Below are 15508 nucleotides of genomic sequence, written 5' to 3' on the forward strand. Positions count from 1 at the left end.
GCCTGACTTCCTCTCCCAGATTAGCGCTGGGGTTCTGGCTACACCTCTCGATCTGTCCGCATGTCCGTTTCCCACCGTACAAGGCCCGCGGGCACTGGCGCAATCACGTGGTTTAATGCAGCTTCTCTGCCTATTTAATAAGCGCTTGGGGTTGCTGTCTGTCAGGGTGTAGGTAAATGATAAGTGACTTTGGGTCTTCCGGAAGAGTGGAGAAGGATAAAGAACAAAGTCCGATCTCACCAGCAGGTGGTGCTGTGACAACAGCAATCGAGAGAAACCGGGTGGGACAGGTTGGGTGTCTGGGCTCCGGAGACAGGCCCTGGTGCCCCCTTCAAAGCTGGTATGCCCTATTCCGTGGGCACACGCCGAGCAGCCCGTGCTTTATCCACCACCAAACCACTTCTGGGTTCCTCGATCGGGACCCTTGAGTCTTCAACAAGACTGCAAGTTTGCTAGGCTTCTGCTCTAACCCCTTCCTCTCCCTGTCCCCGACCCTTTCCCAATCCCGTGGCCTTCCTGGAGGAAGCAGGGCATGTGGCAGGGGAGGATGCCCTTCTCTCTCATACTCACCGCGGAAAGCCCTTGGCTTCAGGGACCTTCACAGGTTAAGCACTTTACAGTTTTAGAAGCATTCTACCTGTACTATCAGATGCCACCTTGAGCAGAAGTGCAGTAAGGCACCCCTGCGCAATCCCAGAGCTTCCCAAGTGTGCTCCGATCCGCGTGGAGCAGGGCAAAGACGGAGGAAGGCAAGGTGCTGGGGGCTGGGGCTGGGCGCGGGAGCCTGAGCTGGTTTTGCTTCCTGGCTCGAGCACAGCACTCTGTGTAGGCTGGGGCAGTCTCGTCCGTTGGTGCCTGGGTCTCTTACTGGGCTGAGTTCATCCTTCTGCGGTCTTCGTGGTTTTCAAAGAGCATGTATACCAGTAGCCAGACCCAGAAGGAGGCACGGACGTTACCAAGACAAGGCTGGTCCACTGATCTGGCCCCCCAGCAAAAGAGCAGACAGTCCATCCCTGAGTCTACACGTGGAGAAATACTACTTGCCCGGTCCCGGCGCTGAGCTAGCCAGGGACCACTGGAGGGCAGGCCTGAAAAGGAAGACAGGTCTGCCTTCACGAGATGCAGGGTTGGGGTGAGGGGGGTGCTAGAGTCTGCAAAAGCTAGTAAGTCAGCTCGCAATATTGGATTTCCTGGTGGACTCCACTGTGCTAACGTTGTGTCTGCTAGTGGTGGGGAGGTGGGCAGCCAGCTCCTGACTTCCACTGTTCACATAAAGGTCTAGTAACCTGAGAGAACTGGAAAGAACTAGGCTTTGTGGGAGGAGTTTCCCAGGGATCTCCTCTATATAACCTCTGTCTGTCCATCCCTGCATGATCATGACAAGAAATAGAAAGGCTTTAAGACCAGCTCTGCATAGGGTCAATTTCACTAGCTCATTCAAGGTTGGTTAACCTGTTGGGTGTTTTCCCTTTAAAAAAAAGGGCAGAAATATCTGGTAGCCCCGAAGTTACATCCATTCATTCCAAACCCAAGCTGGGTGAGATCCTGTGGACGTACCTGGCTCCTGGGACAAAAGCAAATGGGTCCAATACTTGTAAATTTTATATTTATTATAACAAAAATTATGACATGTTCATTTGTGCATTCTGCTTTAATATAACTCTTGGTATGTAAATGATCTAACTGAACGCTATACAATCATGCTGACTGTGGCAGCAATAAGGAACACAGTGTCTGCAAAAGTCAAGAGGCTGGGTGGGGGCAGGAGAGGAAGGAAAAAGGGTCAGAGGCCTCTTGGGTGCAGGTTCCTTTCTAGCGGCCTAAGCTCCCCCTTATCTGAACAGAAGTGCTTTCGCTGCTCAGCCTCCACACTGAATGAGCTCAGGTGGGGTGTGAGGTGGGGGGAAGGCTCATCCGAGGGGGAGGAGGAGGAGGAGAAGAAAAGTCAGTTGTTTAGGCTGTGTCCTTAGGCCAAAACTACAAAACATCTGAAGCGTCACTATACAACACTGAGCTATTTACAATAGAAATTTCTCAATCAACTGTTCTCTCAGAGAAAATTAGTGAATCCCAGTGACTTAAGTCACCTGACAGAGTAAAGCAACTCCTAGGAGTTAGTCTCCATATTCTACAAATGTCTATCATTTTCAAGACAAAAAAAAAGCCTTTTCCCCCCAAGAAATACGGAATTACAATATTATTAAAATCATTTAGCACTGGCAACCCGCCCTGCCTTCTGAACAAAACAACAAAAAGCCATTTTAAAAAATATTACATTATCATTAACCGTTTCTCTGTAATATATTAAACCTTTTGTTCTTTGTCTTTACACATCTGATATGTTAGGGGGAGAGGTTAACAAATTTAAATCATATTGGTAGAGCATCCCTAGAAGAGTGGTAATTATTAAAAAACAAACGACAGAAGGAGAACCTACAGACGAGGTGCAAGGACAGGTGGGGACGTGGGAGGGCGTGGAGTGAACCCCTGGTTTAACGTGAGCCTGGGAGACTCTTGCGACTCCGTCTTTCTCGGTTAGTTTATTTGGGAACTAGCGCTCAGGCGGGTCAGAGTGGCGTGTCACAGTAGTCCGGCAGCGGGTCCCCCGGGCACGGCGGCGGCGGCGGCTGCCGCTTCATCATCTCCTTGACCTCCTCCTCCAGCTCCGGGGGGATGATGAACTGATCTTCGGGGTCCGGCTGGGCCGGCGCCGCGAAGTAGCCCCCAGGCTTTCGGAGCGGCGCGTCGGCCGCCACCTCGATCACGTTGTGGCTCCTTTCCTGCGGCGCCACGGAGCCGTTGGCCCGGCGCCGCCCGATGGTGCCCGCGGCCGGCCCGTCCGCCCTCCGCGGCGGCCCCAGCTCGTCCTCGTTGGCGCTGATGACGATGCCCTCGTCGCTGGCGTCGGCCGGCGCGGGCGGCAGGCGCTGCGGCTCCTTGTCCTTGGCGCGGCCGCAGTGAATGTCCACTTCCACCTCCACGCGGCTGCCGTTGCTGAAGACGCCGGCGATGGGCGCCTCGTCGTCGCTGTCCAGGCCGTTGTCGGAGAAGGCGCTGGAGAAGGTGGCGCTGGACAGCTGGCGCTGGAAGGGGTGGGCCGCGCCCCCGGGGTGCAGCGCGCAGCGCGGCTCGCTGGCGTACGCGGGGCTGCTCTCGGCCAGGGCGCCCGCCGGCGGCTCGTCCGAGGCCGTGGAGCCCACCTCGCTGCTCATCTCGGACGTGGACAGCTCGCTGCTCATCTCGGACGCCAGGCCGCTGCTGGACGACGGCACGCCCGGCGCGTCGGCCGGCCGCTCCCGGAGCCCCGCGCTGCCGGGCGGCGGGAAGAGGCCGGGGCTGGGCGGCGGGCCGGCGCCCCCCGTGCCCCCCGCGCCCAGCTCGCAGCAGCAGAAGCTGTCCTCGGGGACGCTGAGCTGCACCACCACGGCGCTCAGGCTGTCGTGGCAGCCGTAGCTCTGCGCCAGCGTGCACAGCTTCTTGGCGGCGGCCAGGGCGTCGGGCACGGGGCGCACGGCCGCCACCGCCTCCTCGGACGACAGGCTGTCCCACAGGCCCTTGCTGCCCAGGATGAAGAACTCGTCCTGGGGGGTCAGGGGCACGGACTGCACGTGGGGCCGCGGCACCACGCTGGGGTGGAGGAAGGTGTAGCCCAGGATGCGCGTGGACTCCGTCACTCCGTTCACCTTGCCGTCCTGGAACGGGAGGGGGACCCGGATGGGCATTAAGGCACGTGGGAGGGGCCGCCCCCCGCCCCCCGACGGCCTGGCCGGACTCCCGCGCTCTCCCTCCACCGGATGGCGAGCTTCCGCCGCGGTCCGCCGGCCCGTCCCTGCAGCCCCGCACCATTTCCCCACGCCCTCGGGGTGGGCTCGGCGTCCTGTGGGCAGCCGGAGACCGGAGCAGCCCCCCGAGGGCCCAGGGTGAAGGAGCGCCGCCGTAAACGTCCCAGGACGGAGCCTCACTCCGGGGTTTCCCAGCAGTGCCATCTGGGGCCCCGTAGTCCTCTGTGGTGGGCGCCGTCCTGTGACTGGAGGACGGGGAGCAGCCCCCGTACCTCTCCCTGCTACGTGCCCAGAGCCCTCTCCACCCAGCCGTGAAAACCAAGTGTGCCCGCGGGGGCTGGGGGTGCGAAGAACCCCGGGCGAAAAAACCACTCCCCGCCTGACTCAGACGGGAACAGGAGCTAAGTACCAAATCACAATTGGCTACGTTCACACTGATCCACGGACCTCGGAAGACAGGATGGCTACGTTCCCGAGGACCAGAGCCAGCACTGTGACCTCCGGGGTGGCCCCCTCAGGCCCCGAACCCCCTGCTTCCCGGAGGGGCTTGTGAGCATCAGCTGAGCGAAGGGCATGAAGCACTGGGCGGAGCCTCTGACGCAGGGAGGCCACGGAGAAATGTTTATCCTGTATGTGATGTCTTCAGACCCATCGTACAGAGGATTTGCTTTGTGACCTTGCAGACTTGGAATGGTGCCGGTTTCTGCCATGACCCTGGCCCCAACCTCCCCGCCACCCCGAGGAAAACCGTGCTCTCCTCACCTCGGTGATAATGGCCTTGTGCTGTTTAATTCTCCTCCGCTCCTCTTCACAGCTCATGACGTACGATCTGGACAGAGGCCACGGCTTCCCGTTCCGACAGAGGACCGTCTGGCACTTGCCCACGTTAGCAGAGGTCAAGGTGAAGGAGCCTCCTGGGTCCATGGGGTCATGCTTGATATGACAGAGCACAGCAGCGCCTCCAAGTTTCTGCCCAGCCGTGCCAAGTTTCCTGGAACCCAAAGGGGGGGGGGGGTAAAACCCAGATGCGACCGGGCACGTGTCAGCTTGGCTAACTCAACCGGAGGGCTAGGAGGAAAAACGGAGCCCGGGGGTTCCACTCGGCCCTCTCTCACCAAAGTAAGCTCGACTTCTCCGAGGAGGAGGGCCCAAGCGTGGAGTCTGCGCCCAACTGGGGGAATGTCCCTTTACCACCCAAGGAGCCCTTGTCCTGCGGCATCCAGCCTGCTGCTCCCTCATCATGACGCTCCAAGGACAGAAGGGGAATGGCTACTTCTCTCCCCGTCCACCTCTTCAAATCCCCCCTGCCCCCAGCCAGGGGACCAAGGGAGCACTTCAACACGTGGAACTGTACTCCACTTCAACATGACCTGGCCCCCCGACCCTCTTCTCCTTTGTAAGGATGTTTGCTGGTATGAATGAGCCTTTAATTTCTGGACCATTGATGTTCTTGCCTTATGTGGGGAAGACTTTCTATACCAGTGTTACCTATTCTAGAATATTCACAGGAAGGACATTCTAGTACTCAAGCTCCAAAGTGCTGGTGATATACCCCTTTTATTCGTGACCCCCACTCTACAGACGGAGTACAAAAAGCACAAGTTCTGACAAAAGGAGCCAAGAACTCCTATCACAAGCCTCCCAGGGCCCTGCTGATCCTGAGTGGTGCTGAAGCAAGAAGGCTGATTACGAGGACAGACCTGCAGGTCCTGTCAGCTCCTATCAATGCTCTAGGTTAGGCGAGCAGCAGGACCAGCACTGGGAACCAGGGCTGCCTACTTGAGTAAGTTAGGACGTCAGGCACAAGAAGACACACAGTTCCTCCAAAGGCTGAAAAGATCACTCCAGATCCCATGTCTTCTTAACAGGGAAAATAAGGGGCATACAAATGGCCCTGGAGATGGGCCAACAACTTGGGTCTGTAAGTGCAGACCTGTGGCCATCCCTGACCAGACGGGGCTGGAGGCCCGACCAGGGAAGCCCTGCTTGCTCTCTTTCCAGGCACAATGATTCCTCTGAGCAAAGCCAGCAACTGGATGGTACCTGGGGACCGGAACAGCTGGGAATCAGAGTTTGAGTGCTCACGTGTCTATAAAAAGTAGACCTCTTTGGGGGGAGGGTGTGCACATGTTTGTGCATATGATGATATGTGTTTGCTTTTTTCCCTAGGATACGATGGTGATGAAAACAGAAAAGTAGATCGATGCGGCTGGCCGTTGGGTCTCACTGCCCCAGGTCAAATTCTGGCCGCGCCATCTACGAGCTCTTAAGAGAGATCTGTTTTACTTCTCTGCACCTCAGTTTCTCATCAGTAAAGTAAGTACATTTTACCCAGTGAGATAGTTAATGTTACTGTATGGCATGTGGGGTATTTAGAACAATGACTGGTACATATTAAGGGCTCACTAAATATTATCTATCAGTATTTAATTGCTAATGGTATGTGCCCACTAGAATCTGAAAGAGGTGCGTCTAGAAGCAAAGAACCTCCTTGTAGCGGTCTCTACTGAGCTCTTCAAGAGGAGCTATTTATGACGAGGGTAACTTTAAAGGCTGCTCCAAACCAGCGCTCCCTAGCAGATACTTTTTCTACCCCTCTTACAAAGCTACTTCCTCTGGCAGATGATCATGGCAGAGAAAAAGGAGAGCTCATCGTTGTTCTCATGACCTTGAGCACACTCCCTGGTTCCTGGGCCCACGGGAGTGTTTGCAGTACAGTATGAAAAGACAATTCCTTTACACCCTACAAAGCCATTCAAGTGACATAAGGAGGAGCAATTCTTTGAAGGAGGGAATGCTTGTAACATTCATCCCTAGGAGTTACAAACACAGTTTCTACAGTGACCAAAAGCTCTACACTAAATTTCTGTCATTGACTCAGCCTCCTACAAAGTTGTCTGAACACCAGTATGTCTCAAGGGGACATGGTCCATCCCTGCTACTTACGCAAAACCCGCTCCCCTGAACGCCTCTTGCACACCCACATGCCACAGCAGTGCTTTGAGACTATCGGGCAAACGCTCAAAGAGCAAGAAAACACAGAGCAGGGACTGGAAGTTTTACCTTTGCATAACAATGAACGTATTAACCATGTATTCTTCTTCGTTTTTTGTTTTCTGCAGCTCTTCGGCCAAAATGTCACTCATGGTGCACTGGAGGAGGTAGGGTACCTCCACGTTGCGGTCTCCGTCAAACACCCCGTACAGGGCCTCCCGGCTGTCACAGAAGTTGTTCACGGACAGGGCCGCGACACACAACCTGCGAGGCGAGAGTCACGTGTGCCGAGTCTGCTCATCTTTCCTTGCCCAGCCCCACACTATTAACAGGCTTGTCTCTTCCTTCATGACCTCAGACGGGGGAAGAACAAACTAAGGTAAACTAATCCCGGCTAAATTCTGTAAAGCAAATTAGACTGATTAACACTGATACTTGACATATGCCCCGCCCCCCATCTTCTGATTTGATTTTTAAATGGCAGAGAAAGAAATAGAATAGGAGGTATGGGAAATAATAAAAGATTCTGAATCTGTATGTCCATATAAACATTAAGGAGAACTTCCAGGTTGGGCAAAAATGGAGTAACAACTGACACACTGGGACCTTTTGTATGTTATTCCCCCCCTTCCCCCAAACAACTTAAAAAGGCAGGGAAAAAAAAAACCACCTACGGAACAATAGTATTCAGACACTGGCTGATAAGAAGTGCAGGTCAGGGAGCAAGCATGAAGCTTGCCCAACTTATTGCCTGGAGGAAGTTTCTGGGCTGCAGGCAGAGCAGTGGAGGTGGGCGTGTGCTCTGGAGGCCCGCACAGTCTCTGCACTCCAGGCCTTTGCAGAACCACGTTGTTTCCAAGTAACTGTGGCCCATGCACTCTCCAAAATTAAACACAGAGGAAAAAAAAAGGCAGACAAATAAGAGGCCAGGGCATCAGTGAGTGCCAGGGCAACCTCAAGCAGCCAAATACACAGGGAACTGGAGTCTTCAAAAGAGGAGAGAGACAGGACAAACCTTTGAAGAATTTAATGGCTGAAAAGATTTCAAATCTGATGAAAACTATAAACCGATACAAGAAGCTCAACAAATAGTAAGCAAAAGAAAAAACTGCTGAAAATCAGGAATAAAGGCGGGAGAGTAGGTAGAGGAACAAAGACACGAAGGACAGCAAACAATGCAGAAGACAGTGAAGCAACCTCTTTAAGGTACTGATAGTAAAAAAAAAACTGTCAACCTGGATTTCCACATCAGTGAAAATTGCTTTCAAAAAGGTAAGGTGCAATAAAGATGTTTTCAGATGCACAAATAACTTACTACCAAAAGACTGGCAGTATAAGAAACATAAAAGGAATACATGAAGCAGAAGAAAATACCAGATGGAAATCTGGATCTACATAAAAGAATGAGATGTACAAGAAATGACAAATAGATGAGTAAATATAAAACTCATCTGAGAAATCATTTTCGAACAGTGGTTCTCAATGGGGGCAATTTTACCCACAGGACCCATTTTTGATTGTCACAGTTGGGAGAGACGGTGCTATTGACATGTAGTGGGTAGAGGCCAGGGATGCTGCCAAACACCCTCCAATGCATAGGACAATGCCTCCCTCCCTGCCCAACGATATTATCTGGCTCAAAATGTCAATAGCACTGAAGTTGAGAAACACTGCTTTAGAAAATGACTAAAGTAAAAATTATAACCATGTATTTCGGGGTTTATAACATACGTAAAACATGAGAATACTGCAAAGACCAGGAGAGGGGAAATGGAAATACACACTGTAAGGTTCTTATATGTGAAGTGATAGATTAACTTATTATTTGAAGGTAAACTGTAATTCAAGGTTATACTACAAACCCTAAAGGCATAATAATGAATAAAGGAGATAAAATGGAATCATAAATACAAAAGAATGAAGAAAAAGAAAATAAAGAACAGATGAGACAAAGAGAAAACAGCTGGCAGATTTAAACCTAACCATATCAATTTCATTAAATATACAAGTGGTCTAAATACTGCCCCAGAAGACACAGTCAGACTGGATTAAAAAAAAAAAAAATTTAAAGTAAAAGGATAAAAGATATACTATGCTAAACTAAAGATACATTAAGATCAAAGTATATTACAGAACAAAGAATATTCAGTTCATTTTAAATGTTTACACGCTTAAGACAACTTTGAAACACATGAAGCAAAACTGATAAAACTAGGAGAAACAAACCCATTATTATAGTCTCTCAGCCACTGTCAAGTAGATAATCAGTAAGATATTCAAGACTTCAACATCAACCAACTTGATCTAATTGACACCCTACCCCAACAGCAACAGAATACTCATTTTTTCCAAATGCAGAGAATATTTACCCAGAATATTCTAGGCCACAAAAAGTCTCAATAAATTTAAAGGATTCAAGTCATTCAAAATACATTCTCCAGTCATACTGGAGAAATTGCTTAGAAGGAAATGTATAGCGCTAAACACTTATTACAATATTAATGTTCTAAGCTCAAATCAAGAAACTAGAAAAGAGCAAAACAAACTGAAAGCAAGCATAAAGAAAATAATAAAAATAAGCAGAAGTCAATGAACTAGAAAACAAATACAATAGGGAAAAATCAACAAGACCAAAAGCTGGTTCTTTGAGAATATCAATAAAATTAATAAACCTCAAACCAAACTGATCAGTATAAAAAGACAAATTACCAATATCAGGAAGGAGAGCCATTACTACAGATCCTACAGATTTTAAAGCATAATAATATGAACAAGTTTGTCAAACGTGAAAACTAGATGAAAGGGATAAATTCCTTAAAAGACCTAAATTATCAAAGTTGATTCTAGAAGAGATAGATAATCCCCTAGCAAAGAAACAGAATGTGTAGTTAGAAACCAAAGAAAATTCCAGGCCCAGATGGCTTTTACTGGTAAATTCTACCAAACCTTTAAGGAAGAAATATCAATTCTGTACAAGAAAACTAAAGAAGAGGAAACAGTCCTCAACAATGAGGCCAGCATTACCCTGATATCAAAGCCAAAGACATCACAAGAAAACTATAGGCACGAGCAACAAATTACCAGCAAATTGAATCCAGCAGCATATGAAAAGGAGAATACATCGTGACCAAGTAGAACTTATCCTGGGCATGCAAAGCTGATTCAACATTCAAAAATCAATGTAATTTACCACACCAACAGACTAAGGAAGAAAACATATGGTCATCTCAATTGAATGCAGAAAAAGCCTATGGCAAAAACTTTTAGCAAAGTATGATTAGAAGGGCATTTTCTTAACGATAAAGGGTATCCACAAAAATACCTTCAGTAATCATATTTGATGTGAAAGAATATATTCTCACCAAAGATATATGGATGGATGATAAACGCATGGAAAGATGATCAGCATCATCAGTCATCATGAAAAGCAAAATTAACCCACAATGAGCTATCACTATCAGAATGGCCAAAACTGCCACCCCCACCTTATAACAGGAAGCACTGGTAAGGATGTGCAACTAGAATTCTCACACATTATGGCTGGGAATGCAAAATTGGAAAGGAATCTGGCAGTCTTTTGGAGCTAAATATATAATCCTACTCCTAAGTATTTACCCAGGAGAAAACACATGTTCACACAAAAACTTGTACATGACTCTTTAGAGCACTCATTATTCATATTTGCTAAAAACTTGAGACACTCTAAATAGATTTCAAATGGTGAATGGATAAATGATAATATATTCATGCAATGGAATAATACTCAGCAATAAAAAGGAACTAACATGTGACATCACAGATGAATATAAAATGCATTATGCTAAGTGACACACGGTAGACTGAGGTGGCTGTCTTCTATATAATTCCATCTATATGACATTCTAGAAAAGGCAAAACCAAGGCAACAAAAACAGGTCAAGAGCTGCCAAGGGCTGGGGTCAGGAGGAGAACTGACAACATGGGGGCACGGGAGAATTCTGGGGAGTGATGGAACTGCTCTAGAACTTGACTGTGGTGGTGGTTACACAATCACATTCTTTCATCAAAACTGCAGGGCTGTACTCCTAAAAGGGTGAATTTTATTGAATATAAATAACTTCTTATTCTGTATATTAATAAAAACAATGAAGACCTGATCTACATCATGGCTAGACTGAGATATGAACCTGAAAAAATAACTCTTGAGGAGTTAGGGGATAAATAATAGTAAGAACCATTATCCTTAACAATAGCTCACACTTACATAGCATTTACTATAACATTCTATTTTTTAATCTAGATGGTGGTTTGCAGATGTGTTCGCTTTAGTTGTATACTTATGTACTTCTTTGTACCTACGTTATACTTCAGTATAACGTTTCTTTAAAAAAAAGTAGGGGCATCTGGGTGACTCAGTCAGTTAAGCATTTGACTCTTGATTTCAGCTCAGGTCATGATCTCAGGGTCATTAGGTCAAGCCCCGGGTCAGGCTCTGAGGTGGGGTTGGGTGTAGCACCTACTTAAGATTCTCTCTCCTTCTGTCCCTCCACCCACCCTGCTCTTGCACATACTCTCACTCAAAAAAAGTAATGGGGGAAGGGGGAATTATGTAGGAAAAAACAGGTCTAATTGGTCCCTTGCTTCATTAATATATAGGAGTAGATAATACATTTTAATATCCAGAGATGTTTAAAAGCCAATCTGGGGTTTCCCATCAGTGTTCTGGAATTAGAAAGCAGTTTCACATACTGGTGGTTATAAGCAAGACCTAGGTCTTTTAAAAAGATCTCCAGAAAGGAACTCTGAGGGCTCCAAAGAATGTACTAATTTCTCCCCAAAAGATTGTGCTAACACAAGGCAAAATACGCAGAACTGATGCAACAACCAGAGCCTGGCACAGCTGGTCATTCTGCCTTTATTGGGAAAATGGAGCAGAGGTGCTGAAATGGGGGCTGCCTCTTCCCCAGACTGCACAACACCAAGTCCCACCCTTAGGGAAAGAAGGACCAATGTGTCAGATCCAGAACTTGATTGTTTTCTGCTCAAAGGAAAAAAAAAAAAGGGCAGCATGGTGACCACAATTCCACTTTTTATTTTCCATGAAAGATATTCAGCTAGTCAGTGGTTCCCATTCCTGGATGCACATTAACGTCACCTGGGGGAGATTTTAAAACATTCTGAAATGCTGGGCGTAGGCTGAAGATTTAAGTTCCTCCCCTGACTGATTCTAATGTGCACCCAGGGTAGAATGTTAGGTATTACAGAATTGTCTTCCAATTTTTCTTTCCCTATTCTCAGTATTTCTTGTTGTGATACCTTAGCTAATTATGACTATTCTAATTTATAGGAGGCTTTCCTTTTCTGGTATTTTCTGGTACTAATTGTTACCACCTCTTCATAAGAAGCAAGCCTGAAAAGCTTGATTACAATTCTCAGGAAAATCAATATTTGCACCTGAGACAAGGAAGAAAAAGAAACTGAAATTGAGATGGACAAGTCCTGGCAGCAAGACAAGCAGCTGACCTCACAGGGAATGAACATGAAACTCCTGCCAACCTAATTTATTGTTTTTTAAAGATTTATTCATTTATTTTAGAGCGTGTCATGAAAGCGAGTGTGTGAGCTGGGGGGTGGGGCGGGTGCAGAGGGGGAGAAATCCGTAAGCAGACTCCCCGCTGAGCGCAGAGCCCCACGTGGGGCTCAATCCCAGGACTGGGAGATCATGACCTGAGATGAAATCAAGAGCTGGCTGCTTAACCGACTAAGCCACCCAGGCACCCCCTGCCAAACTAATTTAAGATTATAAGAAACAGCTCCATGAACCACTAATCAATAACGGAAGTGACTGAATATGGACAATCAAGGCTACTTCTCCTTCAATACTATCCCCTGTTTTGCTCGGTAAACAGGCTTCAGACAAAGATCGACTTTTCCAAAGGGCAGGGATGCATTTCAATACTTAGGCCTTCTCCAAACCCTGGAGTCTCACATAGACTGAATGTGTCAGTTACACTGTATCCTAGCAACATCTCTCACAAAGAGAAGAGTATGTGATGCCAAGCAGGGCTCAGCTTACTGTTCAAACGTAAGGCTTGAGGTGGCCTCACTTTAGGGAATCCTGCTCAGATCAATGTGACACGAGGGAAGTGTGTGTTAGCACTGAGTATCTTCCCCACTAAAGAAGGGAGGCGGGCTGGAGGCGCTTCTCACTCCAAAGTTTCACCCACTTGTTTTTCACCCCTGAGGCTTCAGTGTATCCATGGCTCCAGACAGCTGGGGCTCCAGATGCATCTCCTGCGGAAGGCTGATCAATCTTGAAACAGCGGATATTACTAACAAGAGAAAAGAAAGGGACGGGAATCATTAAAGTCAAAGATGTGTGAAATGCTACCTTTATTTGAGAGATGAAAACACCTGCTAAGCACTCCGTACTTACCCTTTGTGTTTAACATGTCTAAAATGTTTATCAGCAAGAACGAGCTACTCAACAAAGTGAAAACAAAGGGGCATGAAAATTAGTTTTTATCAGCATCCTAGGGTGGTGATTCGAGACCTTTACATATCACACTTCGATGGCTGCTGTCTCCTGGGCATGAAAAAGACCGCTCTCAACTTTAGTATGAGAAATCATTACGTTGGGTGTATTCTTACGGGCTGAACACCCAGATTTGAAAAGTACGAAACCTAAGCCACAATCATATTGTATTTGAGAGAATTCTGCAACATTCATCCTCAAATCCAATTTCTGCCCATATCACCCCTTACAATATTTCACAAATATTGAGGACTTGCCATCCCTGAAGCTTCCAATTCTTTGCTCATTTGCAGCCATTCGTGCTAAGACTAATATCATGAAATTATGAAAGGAGGGGTATTTCAATAAATTACACATTAACACTGTGAATTAAACTGGGAGACAAGTCATCTCACCTCGCTGTCACATGCCATAACTGGTCCAACAGGACCCAAGACAAATACTGAAAGTGTAAACTCTCGAATGGGGTTTATTAAAAACCACCCTACTAGAAAGTATTCAGTGCCCCCAAACAGGAAGTCCTACAGATGTGAAACAGTTTTTTAAAAAGGCTGGCTACCACACGGTGAAATAAATCCTACTTACTTATAAATTGCCACTAGTTTTTCCCATTACTTATACAAGAGAAAAAGCTTACATATAATCTCTTAACACAGACACTTCTGTCATGACCCCAAGAATTTAACTCCAAAATACAACAAACACTGAATACCCTTCAACTCTAAGAAGTAAATCTATACCTAACTGTATTCACTTTGATTCTAGAAATAGATGATTGCAATTTCTTTGAAATTTAAAAGTATTTCGTGAAAGAAAAGTTTCTACTCCAGTATTCTACACTGGAAAAGTGCCAACAGAAAACCCTGAAATAAAACGAATACCTTATTTCACAGCAGAGCTATATATCCTCTTTTCAAAGTTTTCAATCCTAACAATAAAAGAGGGGCATTTAAAAAGACAGTCTGCCATTATCTGCTATTCATATGACCTGGCACCAGATTTCATCCCTGCACAATGGTAAGCAAATGAGAAGCGTTTCTTAAGGCCTAAGGTTCTCACGACATCTTCGCTGCCTTTCTGAATTCCAGAGAAAAACAGAGGGCTCATTTCTAAAGACATTTATACTTTTTATAGAACACAGAACCTTCAAAGAAATAATTCCATTTCCTAGCCCGAAATTAAAGAAAAAGTAATCCTTAAACTACCCCCCCCCCCCACCAATCCCTTCTGGTTAAGTGGGGGTTTCGCCTTCTCTGCCTAGCTGAACAGTGTGGCTGAGAAGCTGTCCGAAATGACCTGAATGTCGACTCTTGTACCTCTTTAAACGAGTCTGGGAAAACATGGGAGCTGGAGCTCACACAGAGGAGCCACCACATGCATGAGCTGCGGCTCATGCCTGATAAACAGGCCAAGCCTCAAGAAGCCCAAGAAATACAGTAGATACGGAAGCTCTCCCAAGTTAGGAAGAAGCCATAGCCTTCCCGCTGTTAAACAGAAGGCAACATCTTTAACATAAAAGTGTTACGATTTCATTGTTACCTTTTTAAAATCTGAGAACACATGTGTTTCTTTGTAGTTGCTCAGGCCAGTTCAGTAACATGTTCACTGCAGAGACTTGGATAGATTTTTCTTACACATGTATAATAGTGGGGTCATTCTATATATGTGGTTTTGCATCTTTTTTCTAATTACATCATGAACATTTCCCCATGACATTTTATGTTCATCCTAAAGATAATTAGATATATCTTGATGACTACCTCTGTGCCTAAAATGAGCACCACATTTCTGATTATTTTTTAGAAATAATAGAAACAGAAATAGAAAACCTTGGTCTAAGTATGTGAATATTTTTAAAAGCTTGATACACAGAGTCAATAGCTTTTAAGAAAAGTTATGTCAATTTACAGTACTCCAGCAGCACCAATGTGAGGGAGGAAAATGTTATTTAAATATTTAATATTTCCTTGATATACTGAGATTGAACATCATGGTTTCATGTACCTATCTGTACTTCTTTTGTGAAATGTTAATGTTCTTTGCTTGTTTGCTGTTTGAGTACTTTTCTTATAAGAACATTTTCTATCAAGAACACTAATGCTTTTATTTTTGCTTTTTTTTTTTTTTTGCCAGTGTTTCTTCTTAAGAAGTTTGTCATTTGCCTTTTAGATTTACTCTTGATTACTTCTGGAAAGATATTTCAAATTTTTCTGTATAA

At 46.5% G+C, this 15508-nt stretch overlaps 1 protein-coding gene across 1 annotated transcript in view; it reads right to left on the bottom strand.

Annotated features, from left to right (window-relative positions):
- Nucleotides 1-832: 832 nt before the first annotated feature.
- The window catches only part of PHLPP1 (PH domain and leucine rich repeat protein phosphatase 1), a 217309-nt gene continuing 202633 nt past the window's right edge, over nucleotides 833-15508 (bottom strand). The window contains exons 14-17 of the mRNA XM_032422705.1: nucleotides 12983-13087; nucleotides 6846-7040; nucleotides 4545-4773; nucleotides 833-3692 (exon numbers count right to left, since the gene is read on the bottom strand). Coding sequence (XP_032278596.1) covers nucleotides 2568-3692; nucleotides 4545-4773; nucleotides 6846-7040; nucleotides 12983-13087 — 1654 coding nt within the window. The 3' untranslated portion in view covers nucleotides 833-2567. The remainder of the gene's footprint in view (nucleotides 3693-4544; nucleotides 4774-6845; nucleotides 7041-12982; nucleotides 13088-15508) is intronic.

The sequence above is a fragment of the Phoca vitulina genome, unplaced genomic scaffold, assembly GCF_004348235.1.
Source record: "Phoca vitulina isolate PV1807 unplaced genomic scaffold, GSC_HSeal_1.0 scaffold27, whole genome shotgun sequence".
Classification (NCBI taxonomy): Eukaryota; Metazoa; Chordata; class Mammalia; order Carnivora; family Phocidae; genus Phoca; species Phoca vitulina.